This window comes from Hyla sarda, chromosome 7, assembly GCF_029499605.1.
Source record: "Hyla sarda isolate aHylSar1 chromosome 7, aHylSar1.hap1, whole genome shotgun sequence".
NCBI lineage: Eukaryota > Metazoa > Chordata > Amphibia > Anura > Hylidae > Hyla > Hyla sarda.
The window spans coordinates 228,543,188-228,570,065 of record NC_079195.1 but is presented as its reverse complement, the minus strand read 5'-3'; the positions used below and the strand labels follow the sequence as shown (position 1 = coordinate 228,570,065).

Below are 26,878 nucleotides of genomic sequence, written 5' to 3'. Positions count from 1 at the left end.
AATTATGTATCATACAGTAATGGAAATGTTTACCAAGGATCTGTGCTTGTGTTGGTGGTAAATGGCCGTGTCCTGTGTCCCCCATCATGCTGCTGGCTTGTTTGTGTGAACTGGCTATTTCCAGTTGGACTTCCCTCTCTCTAACTACAGTACCAAGAATCCCTTGCTTCTAGATGGGAGGCGACTTATCTCCGTCCCACTCATCAGCCACTCCACCCATTGCAGGACAGTAGACTAGACTACATGATAGACTAGACTACTCGTGATGCTGACATCACGTGCACAGTGCTCTCTGCTGACATCACGTGCACAGTGCTCTCTGCTGACATCTCTGTCCATTTTAGGAACTGCCCAGAGCAGCATATGTTTGCTATGGGGATTTTCTCCTACAGTTCTTAAAAGGGACAGAGATGTCAGCAGAGAGCACTGTGGTCATGATGTCAGCAGAGAGCACTGTGTTCCAAAAAGAAAATAATTTCCTCTGTAGTATTCAGCAGCTAATAAGTACTGGAAAGATTAAGATTTTTTTTTTTTTTAAAGAAGTCATTTCCAAATCTGTTTAACTTTCTGGCACCAGTTGATTAAAAAATAAAAAATAAAGTTTTCCACCGGAGTACCCCTTTAAGCAAGAAAAAAAAAAAAAAAAAAACTGAGAACACTGCATAAAGTATGAAATGAAACAATCGTTCACTTTAGGATTGTAATATTTTATTTCACTATAACATAAAAAGAAGGAGAATAAAAACACATTGTAAGGATTCTTTTTTCTGCTCCCTCCCCCCTCTCACAGACAAAGAGACTGCAGCTGCTTCTTCCTCCTCCCCCTCCTCCTTGCCTTCTATAGTCAGATTCAGAACACTGTAGTAATAGATATTCTTTAACAGCTCCTCGTATCAGTAGCGGCTCCTTCACACGGCCGGCCTCCATTTTGTGGGGCGGGGTTATTGCACTGACGTTCTCTCCTCTGAGTTCTCCCCGAACACGTTGTCCAGCTTGACCAGCAGCTCCAATTTCCATCTATTTTGGGAGCTAAGAAAAAGCAATAAAAATGTTACTTTTACTTAAAGGGGTACTCTGTCCCTAAGCATCTCCAATGAAAAGGGGATACTATGTCTGATCGCAGGGTGGAGGGGGTTGTCCGCCCGTTGGGACCTCCGCGATCTCTGGGCCGGCATTGCGTGGAGCTTCTGTGTTTGTGACGTTACACCACGTCCCCTTCATTCATGTCTATGGGAGGGGTGAAACGGCCGTGGTCGCCCTTCATCCGGCGCGGATGACTGGGGTGCCCCGCCATAGATCATTTGGGGACCCAACAGCTGGACCCCTCGTAATCAGACATCTTATCCTTTGGAGAGGGGATAAGATGTTTAGGGGTGGAGTACCCCTTTAAGGAATATATCATCTGAGCAGTCAACTCAACAAGAAAAGTGAAGGACCGCATAGGTCAGTCGTCTCAAACTGCGGCCCTTCAGATGTTGCTGTTGGCTGTCCAGGCATGCTGGGAGTTGAAGTTATGCAACATCTGGAGGGCCGCAGTGTGAGACCACGGGTGTAGATACTATAAGCAATTCCCATCATGGATAACGGCATGTAAGGAATATTCTCATAATGTGTATGGAAAAATTATGGGGGCAATAATTGGGGGCAATAGTCAGTGTGGTCGATCCTATTGTTTGACTCTGAGGCCCAGCAGCAGGGCTCTAGTCCTGCAGGAATGCATGGGAACAGAGTTCCTGCACTTTTTCCACAGCAGGAACACTGTTCCCATTAGCAGGAGTCCTGCAGGACCAGCCCTTGGGTGGAGTTCCCACACTTTTTTTCCCCAGGACTTGACCCCTGTCCAACAGCGTTTACCCAATGGGCCTTGGAGTCAGGTTTGGGGCCACTGGATGAAGTTAAAGGGGTACTCTACTCGCCAGCGTTCCTTCCGAACGCGGTTTTCGCGCTGCAGGGGTCGGCCGCTCCCCTCGTGACATCGTGGCCTCTCCCCCTCAATGCAAGTCTATGGGAGGGGGCGTGACGGCCGTCACGCCCCCTCCCATTGACTTGCATTGAGGGGGCGTGACCATGATATCACGAGGGGCGCGGCCGACCCCCGCAGCATAAAAACAGCGTTTGAAACACTTGCTTCCGAACGCTGGCCAATGGAGTACCCCTTTAAGTGAGACCACTGACCTACACGGCCGTCACGCCCCCTCCCATTGACTTGCATTGAGGGGGCGTGGTCATGATGTCACGAGGGAAACGGCCGACGTCTGCAGTGCAAAAACAACGTTCAGAACATTTACTTACGAATGCTGGCCAGTGGAGTACCCCTTTAAGCGGTAATGATATATGGAGTCAGGGTGGGAGGGAGTTGGGGCCTAACTTGAACCTCATGGGCTCCTGTGCAAAGTCCATTGCAGATTCCTCCCCTACCATGCACCACTTATAATACGGGGGTATTCCCACATGGTAGGGAAGCCATTGGGACCCCTAGGACACCAGGATCTGGGTGTGACCTCTACCTATGCACCCCCTTTGGCTACAGCCCAGTTAGCAGAGGTATGAAGGTATCAGATGGGTTATCTGCACATGGGAAGGGCTTAAGCTTTGTCCACAAGGGGAGCCCTCGAGTCACAAAATATCCCAGTAAATGGAGCGCAACTCAAACATTCTATTAATAATAAATATAAAAGCCAAATAGAGACGCCGACTGGACTGATCCTGGTATTTACCCGGCCTCGCGCTGCTTTCACAAGCTGATCCTTTGAACCCTGATGGACAAACACATTCACATCGATTTTCTGTAAAAACCAAAAAAGGAAAAGACAAAGTCAACCATTCGCCCGTCTGCACGAGTCAGATGTAAAATGCTACAAGACTTATTTTATATATATATATATTCACAATTAAAGGGAATGTCCATGTAATGTGCATAATCTGATACTGAAGTTGTGTTACTCCACCTCCTCCGGGCACTTAGGGTTACCAAACAACACTAAAATTCAACATCCCCTCATCCAGATTGTAATTCCATGCAAAATACAAAAGATGTAAATAAAAAACAAATAAGATTTATTTTGATGAACAACAAATACAAGGTATCATTTTAATTGTTTAGTTGTACAATGTTAAAAATTTTTAAAAATATTAAATTGTGCTGTATTTTTAATGGTCTTCCCATTCCTGTAGTACACTCTAGCTGGGAGCTCAGCCAACTCTATCAGATTTTGTGTTCCTGTGGTACACTCTAGCTGGGAATTCAGCCAAATCTATCTATCACCCACTATACTTTCTTGACTATTAGTAACATAGTTCATAAGGTTGAAAAAAGACCAGAGTCCACCAAGTTCAACCTATAACCCAAATGAGACCCTACTAAGTTGATCCAGAGGAAGGCAAAAAACCCTCATACTAGAGGTAAAAATTCCTTCCCGACTCCAAATATGGCATCAGAATAAATCCCTGGATGAACGTTCTGCCCCTATAAAACTTGCGTACATAACCTGTAATGTTATTATTTTTCAAAAATGCATCCAGACCCCTTTTGAACTCTTTTACAGAGTTCCCCATGACACCTCCTCTGGCAGAGAGTTCCATAGTCTCACTGCTCTTACAGTAAAGAACCCCCGTCTGTGCTGGTGTAGAAACCTTCTTTCCTCAAGATGTAGAGGATGCCCCGTTGTTATACATACAGTCCTGGGTATAAATAGATCATGGGAGAAATCTCTTTAAGGTTTTCTGATATATTACAGTAAGGTCCTCTTACTATTACGCTGCCCCCACTACACCTACACCCACAGGAGCCAATGGATATTGGCTAAATTGCTAGCTGCACATAATTATAAAAATGTGATAGACTTCCTGTAATGGACATCCTGTTCATGTGGTACACTCTATCTGGGAGTTCAGCCAACTCTATGAGACTTCTTGTTCATGCAGTGCACTCTAGCTTGGAGTTCAGCCAACTCTATCTCTTTTCCCACTAAACCATCTTCACTATTACCCTGACCCACTACACCCATAGGAACCAAGGGATATTGGCTGAATTGCTAGCTTCACATAGATATTAAAATGTGATAGACTTCCTGTAACTGACATCCTGTTTCTGTGGTACAATCTAGTTCTGAGTTCAGCCAACTCTATGAGACTTCCTGTTCCTGGGGTACACTCAAGCTGGTAGTTCAGCCTGCTCTGTCTTATTTCCACTATATCTTCTTGTCTATTACCCTGCCCTACTACACCCACAGGAACTAAAGGAGAGAGCAGGAATAGCAAGGGCATTCCAGGATATACACCAGAGAGGAAAGAAGGTAATGAAAAAAAGTGCAGGTATCAGTAGCAGACTAAAAGCATGAAAGACCACAGAAAGGTAGTAAAATGTATTTATCTACCAAAATATGTTCATTTATTGGACAAATGTTTGCCAACCAGGGTGCCTCCAGCTGTTGCAATACTACAACTCCCAGTACGACCGTACAGCCAAAGGCAGGGAATTGTAGTTTTACAACAGCTGGAGGCCCACTGGTTGGGAAACACTGTTTTAGTTGAGAAAAGGTTTTCAGGATAACTGGGGGAAGTGTTCTGTGAGGCAATGGTTTTCTATTTGAGAGCAATTTAATTTTCTTAAAATTATTATTTTTTTAAATCTTGTTAACGTACTTGATAGACATTATTCTATAGGAGACTGCGAGGTCCTGATATTCTTACCGGTGAACACTGCGATGCCATTGTTCCGACACGGTGTGCAGCGGCAGGAACTGGTCTCTGTCTCGAATTCCTCCAAGGCACGCTTCATGTTCTCTTGTAAGGTGTTCGCACCAATGAAATCTGTGGCGGTCACGAGCTCGTACAAAGGGCTGACCTACGGAACAGAGCTGAGATCATGAGTGACCTCTAAAGAATGGACCCAGCCACGTGACCGTAAGGCCTCATTCACACGGCAGAGGAAAGTCTGATTCCTGCCTCTGAATAAAGAATTGACATTTTAATTGTTGCTATGGAATACGCTCAGAAATGCATGGCCATTGATGGAGACAGGGCATTTCCTAGCAGTCTTCTGCGGACTGTCCGCCAGACATTTACTGGACAGACATTGAGCAAAAAAATCTACTATGTGAACATGGACTTCCTGTTCCTGTGAAACACTCTAGCTGGGAGTTCAGCCAACTATCTATTTCCCACTATACCTTCTTTTCTATTACCCTGCCCCCCTAAATCCACAGAAGCCAAGGGATATTAGCTAAATTGCTAGCTGCACATAGTTATAAAAATTTAATAGACTTGCTGAACCAGTGCTACACTCGATCTGGAAGTTCAGCCAACTTTATCAAACTCACTCTTCCTCTGGTACACACTAGCTGGGAATTCAGCCAACCCTATCTATCTTCCAATATATTTTAACAAATGTAAGTATGAAGGGTAGACAAGCGCACTCACCACGTTGATAGCTTCAAACACGTCAGCTTTATTGAAGACATCCAGGTACAGACAACATAAGTGCAGGGGGACCACAGGAAGAGGAGGTAATTTTGAGACTACCTCCTCTCCCTGTTGTCCCCCTGAAATTATGTTGTCTGTACCTGGATGTCTTCAATAAAGCTGACGTGTTTGAAGCTGCCAATGTGGTGAGTGCGCTTGTCTACTCTTCATACCTACATTTGTTGAAATACCTGCTGCCGACGCAAGCTAGCACCACCACCAACCCGCAGGACAGACTCACTGCCAGAGAGTGTCATATTAATATACACATATATCGCATCACTAAGCAGTGGCAGGTATTCTTTTCTGAATACCAATATATTTTCTTGTCTATTACCCTGCCCCACTGCACCCACAGGAACCAAGGGAGATTGGCTGAATTGCCAGCTAGAGTGGACAGCAGGACAAGGAAGCGCATTCCAGGATATACACCAGAGAGGAAGGTAATGAAAACAGAGCAGGTAGACCAGTGTGTGAATGTACCACACCAGCTCCAGTCTTATGTATATGAAGTGTCATTACTATACAGCTTTCTAATACACATTGGGGGGGGGGTATTCAAAATCTTCTGTTTTCTTCGGTGCAGATGAAGGTAAAAAAGTGGCCCAAGACATTAAAAAAATCTTGCACAATCTTAGACTGTCTAGTCTTCGTAAAACTAACCAATTATTTAAACATGTCTCCCACTATTGTTTTCCAGACCTTTGTTTGCATTTCGTTAGCAGACACTTTGTTATTTACATTCAGAAGGTGATCGGCTTGTTACAATGTATCAGCCTGGAGAGACTGGAGCTGATACATTAACAAACCAAGGACAGTCAGGACAGGTGTTAACCCTCTAAAACAGTGTTTCCCAACCGGTGTGCCTCCAGCTGTTGCCAAACAAAAACTCCCAGCATGCCCGGACAGCCTTTTCCCAGTGTTTCCCAACCAGTGTGCCTCCAGCTGTTGCCAAACTACAACTCCAAGCATGCCTGGAAAGCCTTTGGCTAGTGTTTCTTAAACAAGGCGCCTCCAGCTGTTGCAAGACTACAACTCCCAGCATGCCCAGACACCTCCAAAACAGTGTTTACCAACCAATGTGCCTCCAGCTGTTGCAAATCTACAACTTCCAGCATGCCCGGACAGCCAAAGGCTGTCCGGGCATGCTGGAAGTTGCAGTTTTGCAACTGCTGGAGGCACACTGGGAAACACTATCTAAAGGCTGTCTGGGCTTGCTGGGAATTGTAGTTTTGCAACAGCTGGAGGTACCTTGTTTGAAAAACTCTAGCCAAAGGCTGTCCGGGTATGCTGGGAGTTGTAGTTTTGTAACAGCTGGAGGCACCCTGGTTGGGAAAACACTGGGAAAAGGCTGTCCGGGCATGCTGGGAGTTGTATTTTTACAACAGCTGGAGGCACTCTGGTAGGGAAACACTGCCTTAGGCTATGTTCACACGTTAGAATATTTGCGAATGTGAATGTGAATGAGGCCTTAAGGTTGCAGAACTTTCCAGAATAATAATAATTCTATTTCAGCGCCATAAATACCTTGATTTTTATGATCTCTGGGTTGTACTGTACAGCGTCGCCCCATTCCTGCATGAGCTCTGGAGTCGGCAGGCTCTTGTAAGCGAGCGAGGTCACATGTTCACTAGACCCGCCCCTTACCAGAGCGACAAAGTCTTCCACTACTGTACGAGACGATGTGTTCTCTGCATTATAAGAGGACGGTCATTAGATTATGCGTATTCCTTTATATCTATGGCTCAACAGCCAGTGTTAGACTACAACTCCCAGCATGCTCTGACACCTGCGGACTGTCACGGTATGTTGGGATTTGTAGTTTAATAACAGAAAAGAAAGGGGAATATTCAAAACTGTGCTCGCCTTTTTTTTTTTGTGCGTCTTTTTTGTGCGTCAGATTTGCCGTAAAAGTGGCGCCGCACACATTTTCAAAAGATTTTGCCATGTTGGCACCATGTGCGCCAAACTGGTACAATGTTAAGCTATGTTCACATGGCAGGATATCCGCACAAATTCCTCTCTAAAAACCAAATTCTGCCAAAATTCGAGGCCCGTTCAGCTCATTGGGATTCCGCCCGCAATTCAGCAAAATTTAAAGACAGGAATTTAAAATATTTCGGAATGCGGAATTTCCACAGCGGAATCCCGTTATAGTTAAAGGGGTACTCCGCTGCCCCAGCGTTCTAAAGTTTTTTGACGAATGCTTGGAGCGGACGGCGGGGGTCGCGACGTTACGCCCCTGCCACTTGTGACGTCACGCCACGCCCCCTCAATGCAAGTCTATGGGAGGGGGCGTGGCAGCAGCGGACGGCGGGGGTCACAATGGCGGGGGTCGTGATTTCATGACCACGCCCCTTGTGAAGTCACGCCATGCCCCCTCAATGCAAGTCTATGGGAGGGGGCGTGGCGGTAGCGGACGGCAGGGGTTGCGACGTCACAAACACGCCCCTTGTGACACCATGCCCACCCCCTCAATGCAACGATCCCTGTGCGTTTCAGTGCGCCCTGCGGGGGTCGTGACGTTACGATCACGCCACTTGTGACATCACACCATGCCCCCTTAATGCAAGTCTATGGGAGGGGGCGTGGCTAAAGCCGTCTGAACATAGACCCAGACTGCTTTTGCCTATGCCCCCATAGTCAGAGGCGTAGCTTGTAGCTTCTGGGCCCCGATGCAAAATCTGTAACAGGGCCCCATATGCCAATTATAATGCTGCTGGTCTCTTATGGGGATGAGGTGCTTTGTGGTCCCCTTAGGCACCAGGTCGGACAGCACTGCCTTATTGTACATCACCCTTTTGCACGAGTTCACATTTCATTGTCAAGTTATAAAACAATTAATGCAAAATTAGATGATTAAGCTGCAATTTTATAGCAAAAAAACAATACTAAAATGCAATATGACTGCAATGCGTGAACTGCGTGAAAGGGGTTATCCAGGAAAAAACTTTTTTATATATATATCAACTGGCTCCAGAAAGTTAAATAGATTTGTAAATTACTTCTATTAAAAAAATCTTAATCCTTTCAGTACTTATGAGCTTCTGAAGTTAAGGTTGTTCTTTTCTGTCTAAATCCTCTCTGATGACACGTGTCTCGGTGTTACGCCGAGCGCTCCGGGTCCCCGCTCCTCCCCGGAGCGCTCGCAGCATCCTCTCATTCGCAGCGCCCCGGTCAGACCTGCTGACCGGGTGCGCTGCAATATCACTCCCAGCCGGGATGCGATTCGCGACGCGGGAGGCGCCCGCTCGCGATGCGCATCCCGGCTCCCGTACCTGACCCGTTCCCCGTCTGTCTTGTCCCGGCGCGTGCGGCCCCGCTCCTTAGGGCGCGCGCGCGCCGGGTCTCTGCATTTTAAAGGGCCACTGCGCCACGGCGCAGTTGGTCTAATCAGTGTGTTCACCTGTGCACTCCCTACTTATACCTCACTTCCCCTGCACTCCCTCGCCGGATCTTGTTGCCATTGTGCCAGTGAAAGCGTTCCCTTGTGTGTTCCTAGCCTGTGTTCCAGACCTCCTGCCGTTGCCCCTGACTACGATCCTTGCTGCCTGCCCTGACCTTCTGCTACGTCCGACCTTGCTCTTGTCTACTCCCTTGTACCGCGCCTATCTTCAGCAGTCAGAGAGGTTGAGCCGTTGCCGGTGGATACGACCTGGTTGCTACCGCCGCTGCAAGACCATCCCGCTTTGCGGCGGGCTCTGGTGAAAACCAGTAGCAACTTAGAACCGGTCCACCAGCACGGTCCACGCCAATCCCTCTCTGGCACAGAGGATCCACCTCCAGCCAGCCGAATCGTGACACTCGGGAACTGCCCAGTTTAGAAGCAAATCCCCATAGCAAACCTCTTCTAAACTGGGCATTTCCCGAGACACGTGTCATCAGAGAGGATTTAGACAGAAAAGAACAACCTTAACTTCAGAAGCTCATAAGTACTGAAAGGATTAAGATTTTTTAATAGAAGTAATTTACAAATCTGTTTAACTTTCTGGAGTCAGTTGATGTATATATAAGTTTTTTTTCCTGGAATACCCCTTTAACCCTAAGGTTTTTTGCCACTAATAAGGACAAGGTCTAAGTTAAAGGGGTATTTCAGTGAAAAACAATTTTTTTTCATATGAACTGGCTCCAGAAAATTAAACAGATTTGTAAGTTACTTCAATTAAAAAAACCTACCAGTAGTTATCAGCTGCTGAAGTTGACTTGTTCTTTTCTGTCTGACAACAGTGCTCTCTGCTGACACCTCTGTCTGTCTCAGGAAGTGTCCAGAGTAGGAGCAAATCCCCATAGCAAACCTCTCCTGTTCTGGACAGTTCCTGAGACAGACAGAGGTGTCAGCAGAGAGCACTGTGGCCAGACAGAAAAGAACAACTCAATTTCAGCAGCTGATAAGTACTGGTAGGATTAAGATTACAAATCTGCTTAATTTTCTGGAGCCAGTTGATATGGAAAAAAAATGTAAATAAATATCCCTTTAATTATAAACCAATGAATTATAGGAGACATATATGAGGCTACGCGCAGTTTCCTACCTCCGATTTCCTTCAGGAGTTTGTTGCACTGAGAATCCGTCATGCCGACACCAACCCAAACGCCACAGATATTTCCGCCAAGTGAGAACCCGGCGCTCATGCAAGACTTCACATCATTGAGCGAATAACCTGTTGGGATGAATTATTTAGAAGGGTTTTCAATAATCTGTAGGGAGCAGCTCGGAGCTACGATAATCACTTGAATTTTCGACTAGAAATACTCCGGCTATTATTAAAATATAATGTAGAGGTTCTTGTGCTTACCTGTTGTAGCTAATGTGGCAGGCATGGGGTTTGCAGCCGTGGTGATTGCACTTTAATCACTGAAATGATTTCCTAATGCTGCCTACATTTCCTATGAATCCTCTGGCTGTGCAGAGAGAGGAGGAGGAGTCTTATCACTGCACCTGATCATCTGATTGGGTTAGGTTTTGATGAGTTTTCTTATTTAGTGTGCATAATTAGAGAAATAATGTCCTGAGGCAGAAGTAATTTGACCAATAATCAAAATGTATGTGTTTTATGGAGATTTAAAGTCTCCAGGCAACATGTGAACACAGCCTTAGAGGAGGTATATAACTACTGTATATCCTGATCCCATAGAGATAGCAGCAGTATACAGATAGAGCTGGAGGGGAGGTGTATAACTACTGTATATCCTGATCCCATAGAGATAGCAGCAGTATACAGATAGAGCTGGAGGGGAGGTGTATAACTACTGTATATCCTGATCCTATAGAGATAGCAGCAGTATGCAGATAGAGCTGGAGGGGAGGTGTATAACTACTATATATACTGATCCCATTGAGATAGCAGCAGTATACAGATAGAACTTAAGGGGAGGTGTATAACTACTATATATTTGATCCCATAGATATAGCAGCAGTATGCAGATAGAGCTGGAGGGGAGGTGTATAACTACTATATATCCTGATTCCATAGAAATAGCAGCAGTATACAGATAGAGCTGGAGGGGAGGTGTATAACTACTATATATTCTGATCCCATGTACATAGCAGCAATATACAGCTAGAGCTGGAGGGGGGGGGTGTATAACTAATATATATCCTGATCCCATAGAGATAGCAGCAGTATACAGATAGAACTGGGAGGGGAAATATCTGGGAGCTACCAGGAGATAGGTGATGATGTCATCCTCTAGTTCACAGGAAGTCAACTGACCACTGTAATTTTCTGTGGGTCAGGCCAGTGATCACATGACCCAGTTACAGTCACAAAAGGCATATATGCAGCTGTGCAGGAATAAAAACGGTGTTGCTACAGGATAAGTGAGTGTGCATGATGTGGTGAGTGTGCATGTTATGGGGGGAAAAAACTTGAAATCTTCTGTAATTCTCTAATGTTAAGAGACATATGGACCAGGGAGCCCTATTACATGTTGGCCCTGTGTTCATATTGGCTTTATAATCTATTGCGGCTCCTTATTTGCCCACATTTCAGCTTTAGGAAACAAGTGAGATAAAACTAGTCTCATTGTCCTCCCCTCGCACTGATATAAAGTGAGGCCGAGGGTTGGCGATCCCAATGTGCGGCCTAATGGTGTCTGGTGGGCCGGCTCCTCCTGATGACTCCTGATCACTATAACACATAATGACGAACTCCAGTAAATACTTCAGAACCTTTTACCTTCATTTTTTACCGCTTCTTCCTTAAGAATTAGCGTATACTCGTAGACTCCGCCCAGAGAGGCCTCCGTAATGAAATGTGTCCCATAGTCCCGGTAGAGGTCCCTGTATTCTCCGCACACATATTCCATCGGTAACTGCTTGACTCTCTGGAAAAACTCTGAGTGAAGCATCAGGTTACGGGCTTTGAGTTTGTACCGCGCCACTTCTAGGTCGGATCGCGCGTGGATAAACAAACTGTTCTGAAATATCCGGAACAAAACATTAGGGTCTAGAAGTGTATCTAGTCTAGAACATCAAGTCATTCCATACTCGGGTCTATCACTAAATAGAACATAGTTATAAGAGATGCAAAAGTTAAAGGGGTATTCCAGGATTTTTTTTATTTATTTGAATGCGCTACAGGGGCTGAAAGGATAGTGGAATTCATAATATAGTGCCTGTACCTGTGTTTTATGGTGGTCTCACATATATTCTGTGATTTTTGCCCCAATGTTTATTTTTAACAACATACTAAATGAGTGGGTTTTCCCAGGTTGCAGTGCAGCTCGAGACATTGCATCACTAGTCAGGTGTTCAGAGGGAGCATTTCTGTGCTTCAAAGGGGTGGAGCGACCACTGGGTGGGAGAGAGATCATTCTGCAAGAATTGTAGTTTTGCAACAGCTGGAGGCATCCTGATTAGAAAACACTGATCTATTGCATGGAATAGATCACAGGTGTGTTCCAATGGGTGGGGTGACTGAGGGAGGGGGAAAAGTTACCTCACACTTACCAACAAGGAATCATGGGACTTGTACTTCAAGGGAATGAACTCCAACAGGAAATAGCAAGATCACAAAAAACCCTAGTGTCCTTCTGCCCAATAAAGAAGACACCAATATCATTCATGGCCCAGGTAAGATGAGGGGCCCTGTTGCAGATTTTGCATTGAGGACATTTTTGCTCTTGACTTTCCATTCTAAAGTTGACCTAAAGCCAAGAGACCTACAGGAGAATGGGACTTGGTCTTACCTAGAAGATGTTCACATGGGATCAATTTCTATTTTTTAATGATGGGGTTAAATAAACCAAAGAGGTCAATGAATAATGGAAAATGATGTCTTAGCATCCTAACTAAAGACTTCTAAGCTTGTTCTCCACCCCCATGTTAGAGGAAAGGGCTGCGCGACCCTCAAGGTCCATGAAGAATGATGGTGAAGCCAACTGGAGTCTGGGTCCTCCTATCCATCAGCTGATTCAGGATGTGTAGGGAAGTCTTTAGAGTGCAGACAATTCTGCTGGCAAGGATAAGATGTGAGATGTTGAAATAATGATGATGATGATGATCATCATCTTCATACTCACCACCATCATCACCATCATCGCCATCATCATCATCACCATCATCGCCATCATCATCCGTCACCATCATCATCATCATCACCATCATCATTATCATCGCCATCATCATCATCACCATCATCACCATTATCATCACCATCATCACCATCATCATCACCATCATCACCATTATCATCACCATCATCATCATCATCACCATCATCATCATCACCATCATCATCACCATCATCACCATCATCACCATCACCATCATCATCTTTATAATCACCATCATCATCACCATCATCATCATCATCATCACCATCACCATCACCATAACCATCACCATCACCATCATCTTCATAATCACCATCATCATCATCATAATCACCATCATCATCACAATCATCATCATCATAATCATAATCATCTTCATAATCACCATCATCATCATCATCTTCATAATCATCATCATCATCACCATCATCACCATCATCATCATCATCATCATCACCATCATCACCATCATCATCTTCATAATCACCATCATCATAATCCCCATCATCATCACCATCATCATCATCATCATCAACATCATCATCATCATCATCACCAACACCATTATCATCATCATCATCATCATAATCACCATCATCTTCATAATCACCATCATCATAATCACCATCATCATCACCATCAACATCAACATCATCATCATCATCATCACCATCATGACCACCATATAAACTCACCGTTTGGGAATATCTCATGGTCCTTTCCACGTATGTTTTGAATTTCATATCACTATAGCTGAACCCGAATTCGAACACACCCGGGACCTTGAAGCCGATGCTGAAGCTTGACTGCTTGGCGTGAGCGGTGGAATAATTCCTGGAAAAGTCTGAGTACGAATTATATTGGGAAAGAGAAAACTCGTATTTGCCTTTGCCCTAAATAAAAGACAAACAAACAAGAAAACAAGAAAAAAAATACAGATGGTGAATAAGCAACGCCAAGGATACATGCCACAAACTTTCATCAAAAAGTCAAACAACTAACAAACGTAGTCCCTCTATTGTTTTAAAGGGGTACTCCTCTGGTCAGCATTCGGGATATTTAGCTCCGAACATTGTGCGCGCTGCGGGGGTCGGTCACGCCCCTCATGCTGTGAGGCCACTCCCCTCAATGCAAGTCTATGGGAGGGGGCGTGACGGCCGTCACGCCCCCTCCCATAGACTTGCATTGAGGGGGCGGGTGTGATGTCACACGGGGGCAGAGTTGTGATGTCACGGTACTCCATCCCTGTGGTCGGGAGGTATAACAATGAGAGCCTCCAGCGCTTCCTGCAGTGCATACAGGTGGGTGCTGCATGCTAGATTGAGGGGGTCCCCAGCAGTGGGACCCCCGCGATCAGACATCTTATCCCCCATCCTTAAGATAGGGGATAAGATGTCTTGGGGCCGGAGTACCCCTTTAATAGCGGAAGCTGTAAGGACAGCTAGTGATGCTGTAAACGGCTTTTGCCGACAGGTTTTTTTTTTACCACGCTGTCCATGTAAGTATCTCCCCAAGGGGAACATTGAATGTATTCATCTCGGTGACACCAAATGGCCGACTTATCCTAAGATATACCTGTATAATAGATTTGATATGTTTTTGGGGCCTCTCTCATACTCACTTCAGGGATAAAACTTTCCACATTGTACGGCTTCCTAAACCTTGTCCCCAGGATGTAATGGGGCGAGCAGCCACCGGCGTAATACCGGTGATCTAATACCAAACCTTCCCGGTTATTGGTAAAGAGATTCAATCTAAGGAAAGATATAAGACTTCTGTTAGGATCCACTCTCCCTGGACATGAGTGAGGTGCATTATGGGATCTAACGTTACATTTACATGTATTACACTACAGGTTTATCATTCATGGCATATCAACAGTCACCACTAGGGGCCACCTTAGAGATTATTGCATACTATTCTGGCATTGAATCCAATGTAATCACTGTATACATTAAGCTTCTAGACTGCCCCTAGTGGTGACCTAAGGCAGACAGAATAATTTTTTTTTACTTTTACTATGATTTTACTTTATTTTGTCCATCCGGACTCTGGATCAGTGTAAAATGTTTATATTGTCACCCCAAGGACACTTACCCCGCCGCCAGGTTCTCGATACCCCAGTATTGCTCCATCTCATCGGTGCACGGACTCCGGACCACCTTACAGTTCTTCTCATCCGACATGTCCCCGCAGTCATCATCCCCATTACAGAGCAGACGACGTGTGATGCATTTTCCTGACAATAGGAACATTTCGGGGGTAATGATCACAGAATTCATAGACTTCACTCATCCCAAGCTAAAAGATAAGTCAGATGGTTGTTTTGCTAAAAGTGTTCAATCATACGAGAAAGAAGAAACGTCGCACCCACCAACTGGTCTGTTCGTTCAGTTCTGAATTTTTATTTCCGATTCATGTAGGAGGCTACAGACTGTTTCACGTCTGTAGCCTCCATCACACCCCTGCACCTCCCCCTACCCTCCCTGGTGTCCCAGCCAAGTTGGTACATGATTGTTCCTACTTGAATCGGAAAGAAATATTCGGAACTGAACGGACAGACCAGTTGGTGGGTGCGACATTTCTTTTTTCTTGTATGATTGACTGTCTTGGTTCTGTCCTAGTTGATGTATATGCACCCAAAGAGCTTGTGTGAAACCATACGGTTTATACGCCTGCTGTGCCAGAGTTTAACCCTTGAAGTTCATGTTACTTGAAATGTTGCAGACGTTTGATCCATCATGTCTGCCAGGTGGTTGTGACTGACCTTACTGCTGGTAGCATCACTGGGTGGCTCAATGATCGTGTCTGATTCTCTTCAGTACATACAACTCACATATGTCCAGAGATACATTGGGGGAGATTCATCAAAACCTGTGTAGAGGAAGAGCGGTGCAGTTGCCCATAGCAACCAATTTCATTTTTTCACAAGCCTCTTTAAAAATGAAAATGCTATGGGCAACTGCACCACTCTTACTCTACAGGTTTTGATAAATCTCCCACATTGTGTCCAAATTATAAAGTATTCGGTGTTGGCCTGGTGGGTCTTCTCTCCAGCAAAAGAAAGACTCCTCCTTCACCGAGAAGACCACGATGACCATTAGGAATTACATAGTCAATTCCGCTGCTACCACTTACCTCAGTATAGTAGATCCCTGCAGTAGCCGATCCTGTTCATTGTCTGAATTAGATCCAGTTGTGGTGAGGACCTGTTACCTTGATATAAATAGGGCCTCCAGAATATCCTACACTTGGGTTATTCTGAACCTGAACTCATCTACTTGTTCTAAGAGTCATAAACGAATGATGAAGTCTGGATGTCTATGCGCCATAGTGGAAACTTACCAGACTCTACACACTGGAAGCCTTCGCACCTCTTCGTGTTCCTACAAATGGCGCTGGTACTGCAGCTCTCCTCCTGCCTGTCTATTACATAGCAAGGGTCGCCCTGGAACTGCGGGACTTGGCTCATCTGTGTATATCGGTACTGTGGGAAGAGCAAATAGAAAAAAATTATAAAAGATATTACAGGATGTGAACCTCAGGGGCGGAATGTTAAAATGTCATATAAGAAAGAATGTAATGGTGCAGTCCAGGAGTCCTTCTAAAGAACTAGATGAAGAGGTCTTAGGAAGTTATCTCCCTGTATTGGATTGAAGAATAAGTAAAAAAAAATCATAGATATATTACAGGAAGGGAACCTCGGGGGCGGATCATACTAGAAAGGGGTTTCCAATTATATAATCTACTGTCAAGTCATACAGGCAAGTTAGTAGTGGTGGAGATAAGGAATCCTTCTAAAGTCCTAGATGAAGACTTCTAAGGTACTTGGCTCATGTTTGTTTTGGTATAATGTTAACAGCAAGTAAAAGCAATAATAACAATTATTACAGGATAGGAACCTCAGGGGTGGAAATTAAAATGTACTATCGGGTCAAATAAGCAAGATTGTAATGGTGGAGTCCAGGAGTCTTTCTAAAGGGCAATGTTCTTAAGGCAATGTTTCTCAATAAGGACACCTCCATCTGGTGCAAAATCACAACTCCCAGCATGCCCGGACGGCCGTTGGCTCACAGGGCATGCTGGGAGTTATAGTTTTGCAACAGCTGGAGGTGTCCTTGTTGGGAAACACTGTCTTAGGGACTTAGCTTATCTGTGTGTATTGGCGCATTGCGAAGAGTAAAACAATCATAAAGATATTACAGGAAGGGAACCTCAGGGGCGGATCATATTAGAAAGGGATTTTCAATGATAAAATCTACTGTTAAGTCATAAAGGCAAGGTTGTAGTGGTGGAGTTCAGGGTGGAGTTCAGGAATCCTTCTAAAGACCCAGAGGACAAAGTCTAAGGGACTTGACTAATCTGTGTGTATCAGCGCATTGCGAAGAGTAAAACAATCATAAAGATATTACAGGAAGGGAATCTCAGGGGCGGATCATACTAGAAAGGGGTTTCCAATTATATATTCTACTGTCCAGTCATATAGGAAAGGTTGTAGTTGTGAAGTTGAGGAGCCCTTCTAAATACCAAGATGGAGAGGTGTTGGGAACCTGGATCTTCTGTGTGTATCGGTTTATTGTAAAGAATAAGTAAAACAATCATAAAGATTTTACAGGAATGGAACCTCAGGGGCGGATAATAGTAGAAAGGGATTTTCAATGATAAAATCTACTGTCAAGTCATAAAGACAAGGTTGTAGTGGTGGAGTTCAGGGTGGAGTTCAGGAATCCTTCTAAAGACCTAGAGAACAAAGTCTAAGGGACTTGACTAATCTGTGTGTATCAGTGCATTGTGAAGAATAAGTAAAGTAAGCATAAAGAAATGACAGAAAGGAACCTCAGGGGCGGAGCATACTAGAAAGGGTTTTCAAAGTAGACTCTGTCAGAGCTGACAATGGGGCTTCAGACACACAACACCCAGGTTTATAATAAAAGGAATATTTTGGAATATTTTTGTGGCTCTCACTCTCTTTTTTTGACAGGGGTCACATGAGCTCCAGGGGGTCCATCCGGAGAGGACACAATCGACAGGCTCCGGAGTGTTCTCCACGGACCGCTCCACTCTCCTCTTCTGATGGGCCGTAGGTTCATATGCTTGACAGCTGCACACGGGGGGACATTTTAATAAAGAATTATCCTAATTATCTCAATAATATTTCAGGTATTAATATCACAATTCAATATGTAATTAAAACAATTCGTTCCCTATTTCACAGGTCATTACCGCTGATTGTCACTATGAAGGATCCGCCCATGGAAGCTTCATAGGACGAGCGGCACAAATCATGGGGTGAATCATTATATCATCCTATCTTATCTGCTACAAAACTCTGGGCCAAATAATTTCTAACACAACTTTCTTATCCCCTGAAAATTGCTGTAAACTCAATTATAACACAACATGAAGTTAGTGCCTCCTAGTGGTGGCTGCAGGAAAAAAAAGCATGCCATTTTTTAAATCTGTCATATCTGTATCATAGTAGATATATTCTTGTATATAGGAGGCATTATTATAGTAGTTATATTCTTGTATATAGGAGCAGTATTATAGTAGTTATATTCTTGTATATAGGAGCAGTATTATAGTAGTTATATTCTTGTATATAGGAGCAGTATTATAGTAGTTATATTCTTGTATATAGGAGCAGTATTATAATAGTTATATTCTTGTATATACGAGGCAGTATTATAGTAGTTATATTCTTGTATATAGGAGCAGTATTATAGTAGTTATATTCTTGTATATAGGAGCAGTATTATAGTAGTTATATTCTTGTATATAGGGGCAGTATTATAGTAGTTATATTCTTGTTTATAGGAGGCATTATTATAGTAGTTATATTCCTGTATATAGGAACAGTATTATAGTAGTTATATTCTTGTATATAGGAGGCAGTATTATAGTAGTTATATTCTTGTATATAGGAGCAGTATTATAGTAGATATATTCTTGTATATAAGGGCAGTATTATAGTAGTTATATTCTTGTATATAGGAGCAGAATTATAGTAGTTATATTCTTGTATATAGGGGGGCAGTATTATAGTATTTATATTCTTGTATATAGGAGCAGTATTAAAGTAGATATATTCTTGTATATAGGAGCAGTATTATAGTAGTTATATTCTTGTATATAGGGGCAGTATTATAGTAGTTATATTCTTGTATATAAGAGGCAGTATTTTAGTAGTTATATTCTTGTATAACGGAGCAGTATTATAGTAGTTATATTCTTGTATATAGGAGCAGTATTATAGTAGTTATATTCTTGTATATAGGAGCAATATTACAGTATTTATATTCTTGTATATAGGAGCAGTATTATAGTAGATATATTTTTGTATATAGGAGCAGTATTATAGTAGTTATATTCTTGTATATAGGGGCAGTATTATAGTAGTTATATTCTTGTATATAGGAGCAGTATTATAGTAGTTATATTCTTGTATATAGGGAGCAGTATTATAGTAGTTATATTCTTGTATATAGGAGCAGTGTCACGATGCCGGCTGGCAGGTAGTGGATCCTCTGTGCCAGAGAGGGATTGGCGTGGACCGTGCTAGAGGATCGGTTCTAAGTCACTACTGGTTTTCACCAGAGCCCGCCGCAAAGCGGGATGGTCTTGCTGCGGCGGTAGTGACCAGGTCGTATCCCCTAGCAACGGCTCAACCTCTCTGGCTGCTGAAGATAGGCGCGGTACAAGGGAGTAGACAGAAGCAAGGTCGGACGTAGCAGAAGGTCGGGGCAGGCAGCAAGGATCGTAGTCAGGGGCAACGGCAGGAGGTCTGGAACACAGGCTAGGAACACACAAGGAAACGCTTTCACTGGCACTAAGGCAACAAGATCCGGCGAGGGAGTGAAGGGGAAGTGAGGTGATATAGGGAAGTGCACAGGTGTAAACACTAATTGGAACCACTGCGCCAATCAGCGGCGCAGTGGCCCTTTAAATCGCAAAGACCCGGCGCGCGCGCGCCCTAGGGAGCGGGGCCGCGCGCGCCGGGACAGAACTGACGGAGAGCGAGTCAGGTACGGGAGCCGGGGTGCGCATCGCGAGCGGGCGCTACCCGCATCGCGAATCGCATCCCGGCCAGAGGCGGTATCGCAGCGCCCCGGGTCCGTGGAACCGACCGGAGCGCTGCAGTGAGAGGAGTGTAGCGAGCGCTCCGGGGAGGAGCGGGGACCCGGAGCGCTCGGCGTAACAGTACCCCCCCCCTTGGGTCTCCCCCTCTTCTTGGAGCCTGAGAACCTGAGGACCAGACTTTTGTCCAGGATATTGTCCTCAGGTTCCCAGGACCTCTCTTCTGGACCACAACCCTCCCAATCCACTAAAAAGAAGGTTTTCCCTCTGACCTTTTTAGATGCTAAAATTTCCTTGACGGAGAAGATGTCCGAGGAGCCGGAGACAGGAGTGGGGGGAACAGATTTGGGAGAGAAACGGTTAATGATAAGTGGTTTAAGAAGAGAAACATGAAAGGCATTAGGAATACGAAGAGAAGGAGGAAGAAGAAGTTTGTAAGAGACAGGATTAATCTGGCGCAAAATCTTGAAAGGACCAAGATAGCGTGGTCCCAACTTATAGCTAGGGACACGGAAGCGGACATATTTGGCGGAGAGCCATACCTTGTCTCCAGGGGAAAAAATGGGAGGAGCTCTTCTTTTCTTATCCGCGAATCTCTTCATGCGTGAAGAAGCCTGTAAGAGAGAATTTTGGGTCTCTCTCCATATGATGGAAAGATCACGAGAAATTTCATCCACAGCGGGCAGACCAGAGGGCAAGGGGGTAGGGAGGGGGGGAAGAGGGTGACGGCCGTACACCACGAAAAACGGGGATTTGGAGGAAGATTCAGAGATTCTGAAATTATACGAGAATTCGGCCCAAGGTAGAAGATCTGCCCAGTCATCCTGGCGGGAGGAAACAAAATGTCGTAAATAGTCACCCAAGATCTGGTTAATTCTTTCTACTTGTCCATTGGATTGAGGATGGTATGCAGAAGAAAAATTTAATTTAATCTTGAGTTGTTTACAGAGAGCCCTCCAGAATTTAGACACAAATTGGACGCCTCTATCCGAGACGATCTGCGTAGGCAACCCGTGAAGACGAAAAATGTGTACAAAAAATTGTTTAGCCAACTGAGGCGCTGAAGGAAGAGCAGGAAGAGGGATGAAATGTGCCATTTTGGAGAATCGATCAACGACCACCCAAATAACAGTGTTGCCATGGGATGGGGGTAAGTCAGTAATAAAATCCATACCAATCAGAGACCAAGGTTGTTCGGGAACAGGCAGAGGAAGAAGAAAACCAGCGGGCTTCTGGCGAGGAGTCTTATCCCGGGCACAGATAGTGCAGGCTCGCACAAAGTCCACCACATCAGTCTCTAGAGTCGGCCACCAATAGAAGCGAGAGATGAGTTGCACAGATTTCTTGATGCCCGCATGACCTGCGAGATGGGAGGAGTGACCCCATTTGAGGATTCCGAGGCGTTGGCGTGGAGAAACAAAGGTCTTTCCTGGAGGAGTTTGCCTGATGGAGGCTGGAGAAGTGGAAATCAGGCAGTCAGGAGGAATGATGTGTTGAGGAGAGAGTTCAATTTCAGAAGCATCTGAGGAACGAGAGAGAGCATCGGCCCTAATGTTCTTATCAGCAGGCCGAAAGTGAATTTCAAAATTAAATCGGGCAAAGAACAGAGACCACCTGGCCTGACGAGGATTCAGCCGTTGGGCAGACTCGAGGTATGAGAGGTTCTTGTGATCGGTGTAAATAATAACTGGAAATCTTGATCCCTCCAGCAGATGCCTCCATTCCTCAAGTGCTAATTTAATGGCTAGAAGCTCTCGATCCCCGATGGAGTAGTTCCTCTCCGCCGGAGAGAAGGTCCTAGAAAAAAAACCACAAGTAACAGCATGCCCGGAAGAGTTTTTTTGTAGAAGGACAGCTCCAGCTCCCACTGAGGAGGCATCAACCTCCAATAGGAATGGTTTAGATGGGTCAGGTCTGGAGAGCACGGGAGCCGAAGAGAAGGCAGACTTGAGTCGTTTAAAGGCGTCTTCCGCTTGAGGAGGCCAAGACTTGGGATCGGCATTTTTTTTGGTTAAAGCCACAATAGGAGCCACAATAGTAGAAAAATGTGGAATAAATTGCCTGTAATAATTGGCGAACCCCAAAAAACGTTGGATGGCACGGAGTCCGGAGGGGCGTGGCCAATCTAAGACGGCAGAGAGTTTATCTGGATCCATTTGTAGTCCCTGGCCAGAGACCAAGTATCCTAGAAAAGGAAGAGATTGGCATTCAAACAGACATTTCTCAATTTTAGCATAGAGTTGATTGTCACGAAGTCTCTGAAGAACCATACGGACATGCTGGCGGTGTTCTTCAAGATTGGCCGAAAAAATTAGGATATCATCAAGATATACAACAACACAGGAGTATAACAGATCACGAAAAATTTCATTAACAAAGTCTTGGAAGACAGCAGGGGCGTTGCACAGGCCAAAGGGCATGACCAGATACTCAAAGTGTCCATCTCTGGTGTTAAATGCTGTTTTCCACTCATCCCCCTCTCTGATGCGGATGAGGTTATAGGCGCCTCTTAAGTCCAATTTAGTAAAGATGTGGGCACCTTGGAGGCGATCAAAGAGTTCAGAGATGAGGGGTAAGGGGTAGCGGTTCTTAACCGTGATTTTATTAAGTCCGCGGTAGTCAATGCAAGGACGTAGAGAGCCATCTTTTTTGGACACAAAGAAAAATCCGGCTCCGGCAGGAGAGGAGGATTTACGGATAAAGCCCTTTTTTAGATTCTCCTGGACGTATTCAGACATGGCAAGAGTCTCTGGGGCAGAGAGAGGATAAATTCTGCCCCGGGGTGGAGTAGTGCCCGGGAGGAGATCGATAGGACAATCATAAGGCCTGTGAGGAGGTAGAGTCTCCGCTTGTTTTTTGCAGAAAACATCCGCGAAGTCCATATAGGCCTTAGGGAGACCGGTTACTGGAGGAAGCACAGAGTTACGGCAAGGGTTACTGGGAACCGGTTTTAGACAGTCCTTGGAACAAGAGGGCCCCCAACTCTTGATCTCCCCAGTGGACCAATCCAGGGTTGGGGAATGAAGTTGAAGCCAGGGAAGTCCAAGGAGAATTTCCGAGGTGCAATTGGGGAGGACCAAAAGTTCAATCCTCTCGTGATGAGATCCGATGCTCATTAGAAGGGGCTCCGTGCGGAAACGTATGGAACAGTCCAATCTTTCATTGTTTATACAATTGATGTAAAGGGGTCTGGTGAGACTGGTCACTGGGATGTTGAACCTGTTGACGAGAGAGGCCAAAATAAAATTTCCTGCAGATCCAGAGTCCAAGAAGGCCACAGAAGAGAAGGAGAAGGCAGAGGCAGACATCCGCACAGGCACAGTAAGACGTGGAGAAGCAGAGTGGACATCAAGGATTGTCTCACCTTTGTGCGGAGTCAGGGTACGTCTTTCCAGGCGGGGAGGGCGGATAGGACAATCCCTCAGGAAGTGTTCGGTACTAGCACAGTACATGCAGAGGTTCTCCATGCGGCGTCGTGTCCTCTCTTGAGATGTCAGGCGAGACCGGTCGACCTGCATAGCCTCCACGGCGGGAGGCACAGGAACAGATTGCAGGGAACCAGAGGAGAGAGGAGCCGAGGAGAAGAAACGCCTCGTGCGAACAGAGTCCATATCTTGGCGGAGCTCCTGACGCCTTTCGGAAAAACGCATGTCAATGCGAGTGGCTAGGTGAATAAGTTCATGAAGATTAGCAGGCATTTCTCGTGCGGCCAGAACATCTTTAATGTTGCTGGATAGGCCTTTTTTAAAGGTCGCGCAGAGGGCCTCATTGTTCCAGGATAACTCAGAAGCAAGAGTACGGAATTGTACGGCATACTCGCCAACGGAAGAATTACCCTGGACCAGGTTCAACAGGGCAGTCTCAGCAGAAGAGGCTCGGGCAGGTTCCTCAAAGACACTTCGAATCTCCGAGAAGAAGGAGTGTACAGAGGCAGTGACGGGGTCATTGCGGTCCCAGAGCGGTGTGGCCCAAGCCAGGGCTTTTCCAGACAGCAGGCTGACTACGAAAGCCACCTTAGACCTTTCAGTGGGGAACTGGTCCGACATCATCTCCAAGTGTAATGAACATTGGGAAAGGAAGCCACGGCAAAGCTTAGAGTCCCCATCAAATTTATCCGGCAAGGATAGTCGTAGTCCAGAAGCGGCCACTCGCTGCGGAGGAGGTACAGGAGCTGGCGGAGGAGATGGTTGCTGGAGCTGTGGTAGTAACTGTTGTAGCATAACGGTCAGTTGAGACAGCTGTTGGCCTTGTTGCGCAATCTGTTGTGACTGCTGGGCGACCACCGAGGTGAGGTCAGCGACAACTGGCAGAGGAACTTCAGCGGGATCCATGGCCGGATCTACTGTCACGATGCCGGCTGGCAGGTAGTGGATCCTCTGTGCCAGAGAGGGATTGGCGTGGACCGTGCTAGAGGATCGGTTCTAAGTCACTACTGGTTTTCACCAGAGCCCGCCGCAAAGCGGGATGGTCTTGCTGCGGCGGTAGTGACCAGGTCGTATCCCCTAGCAACGGCTCAACCTCTCTGGCTGCTGAAGATAGGCGCGGTACAAGGGAGTAGACAGAAGCAAGGTCGGACGTAGCAGAAGGTCGGGGCAGGCAGCAAGGATCGTAGTCAGGGGCAACGGCAGGAGGTCTGGAACACAGGCTAGGAACACACAAGGAAACGCTTTCACTGGCACTAAGGCAACAAGATCCGGCGAGGGAGTGAAGGGGAAGTGAGGTGATATAGGGAAGTGCACAGGTGTAAACACTAATTGGAACCACTGCGCCAATCAGCGGCGCAGTGGCCCTTTAAATCGCAAAGACCCGGCGCGCGCGCGCCCTAGGGAGCGGGGCCGCGCGCGCCGGGACAGAACTGACGGAGAGCGAGTCAGGTACGGGAGCCGGGGTGCGCATCGCGAGCGGGCGCTACCCGCATCGCGAATCGCATCCCGGCCAGAGGCGGTATCGCAGCGCCCCGGGTCCGTGGAACCGACCGGAGCGCTGCAGTGAGAGGAGTGTAGCGAGCGCTCCGGGGAGGAGCGGGGACCCGGAGCGCTCGGCGTAACAAGCAGTATTATAGTAGTTATATTCTTGTATATAAGAGCAGTATTACAGTAGTTATATTCTTGTATATAGGGGACAGTATTATAGTAGTTATATTCTTGTATATAGGAGCAGTATTATAGTAGTTATATTCTTGTATATAGGAGCAGTATTATAGTAGTTATATTCTTGTATATAGGGGACAGTATTATAGTAGTTATATTCTTGTATATAGGAGCAGTATTATAGTAGTTATATTCTTGTATATAGGAGACAGTATTATAGTAGTTATATTCTTGTATAAAGGAGCAGTGTTATAGCAGTTATATTCTTGTGTATATAGGAGCAGTATCATATATATATATATATATATATATATATATATATATATATATATATTGCCAACACTTCCATTATGCTCAGTAATATACTACCAAATAATTTCTTTTATCAATAACTTCTGTATCTTTCCATATGAAATTTATGGTTTAAAAAAAAAAAAAAAAAATTATATATATATATATATATATATATATATATATATATATATATACATACATTAAGCAACAAAAATAAGATCATGACTGCAATGATTTCTGTATCTCAGCTGCTGTAAACAATGTATCTAAGCCCATGCCAATATTTTCCTACTGTTATATTGACGGTACCCCGTAGGATACCCCATTATACACAGTGCGGGCACTTACCTTGTATACAAGCTCAGGCTCAGCAGAATTCTATATAATAACATTATATATATCTTATAGGAGACTCTCTTAGTCGCAGGTGATTCCTCTGCACTGACCACATTGGATCACTAAATCTCACCCAAAAAAAAGTCAGCCCCATCTAGGGCAAAGAAGGAAAAAAAAAAAAGAAATATAGAAAGGAAAAAAAAAAAAGTCTAGGTGCGCCATCTTGTGGTCATTACTGATTCGCAGCTTAGTTTGTTGCAATTTTTTTTTATTTGCCGAATCCAATGTATCAATTAGGATTTTACTGTTCTATAAAAATAATACAATGTAACAAGTAATGGAGATTGACAAATATTTACAGAGAACGAGTCTACTATTCACAATGGGGCACCTTTCCCGATCCACAAAGCAGTGTTTCCCAACCAGGGTGCCTATAGCTTTTGCAAAACTACAACTCCCAGCATGGCCGGACAGCCTTTGGCTGTCCGGCCATGCTGGGAGTTGTAGTTTTGCATTAGCTGGAGGGTCACTTGTTGAGAAACACTGCCCCAAAGGGCAGTGGTTTTCATGTAATTGAACAACAATGCCCCCTAGTGTTAGTTATGTAGAAGTCTTGTTATTGTCTGTAATATGTATTTTTTTTTTTTGTACTTCTTTTGTACTTTTCAAAACAGGGGCAAAGAGCTGAGGGTGGGGGATGTGGATGGTGGAGTAGGATGCCAGTTACCAGAGGGGTATGCCAACGAAAATAGGATCCCTGGGCCTGTTTATAGGATCCTTCCTGGAAAAACAAAGAAAAGCTTGACAAGTCAAAAGTTTACATCACACTGGGTCTCAGTTTGGATTTGGCCCATCGAGTCTGCCCAATATTCTAAATACTCTGAAATATCCCTGGGCCTATCTTATATGAAGGATCATCTTATACCTATCTCTATCTTATATGAAGGATCGTCTTATACCTATATCTATCTTATATGAAGGATCGTCTTATACCTATCTCTATCTTATATGAAGGATCATCTTATACCTATCCCTATCTTATATGAAGGATAGCCTTATAC

At 45.0% G+C, this 26,878-nt stretch overlaps 1 protein-coding gene across 1 annotated transcript; it reads right to left on the bottom strand.

The window, feature by feature from the left end:
* Positions 1-699: 699 nt before the first annotated feature.
* Positions 700-26,203, bottom strand: C8B (complement C8 beta chain). The gene is made up of 12 exons (XM_056532967.1): positions 25,830-26,203; positions 17,986-18,121; positions 16,366-16,507; positions 15,118-15,259; positions 14,642-14,774; positions 13,716-13,913; positions 11,643-11,883; positions 9,996-10,124; positions 6,991-7,154; positions 4,693-4,846; positions 2,718-2,786; positions 700-1,029 (listed from the first exon to the last, which is right to left on the bottom strand). The coding sequence occupies exons 1-12, from the start codon at positions 25,871-25,873 to the stop codon at positions 878-880; spliced, it is 1,704 nt and encodes a 567-aa protein (XP_056388942.1). The 5' UTR covers positions 25,874-26,203; the 3' UTR covers positions 700-877.
* Between the last annotated feature and the right edge of the window lie 675 nt (positions 26,204-26,878).

Coding starts and splice junctions, on each gene's coding strand:
- C8B (XM_056532967.1), bottom strand. CDS start 25,873: ATGTTATTATATAGAATTCTGCTGAGCCTGAGCTTGTATACAAG. Junction 16,508..17,985: donor ACCCCTGTCAAAAAAAGAGA/GTGAGAGCCACA, acceptor CTCTTCCCACAG/TACCGATATACACAGATGAG. Junction 10,125..11,642: donor AGAAGCGGTAAAAAATGAAG/GTAAAAGGTTCT, acceptor TCATCCCAACAG/GTTATTCGCTCAATGATGTG.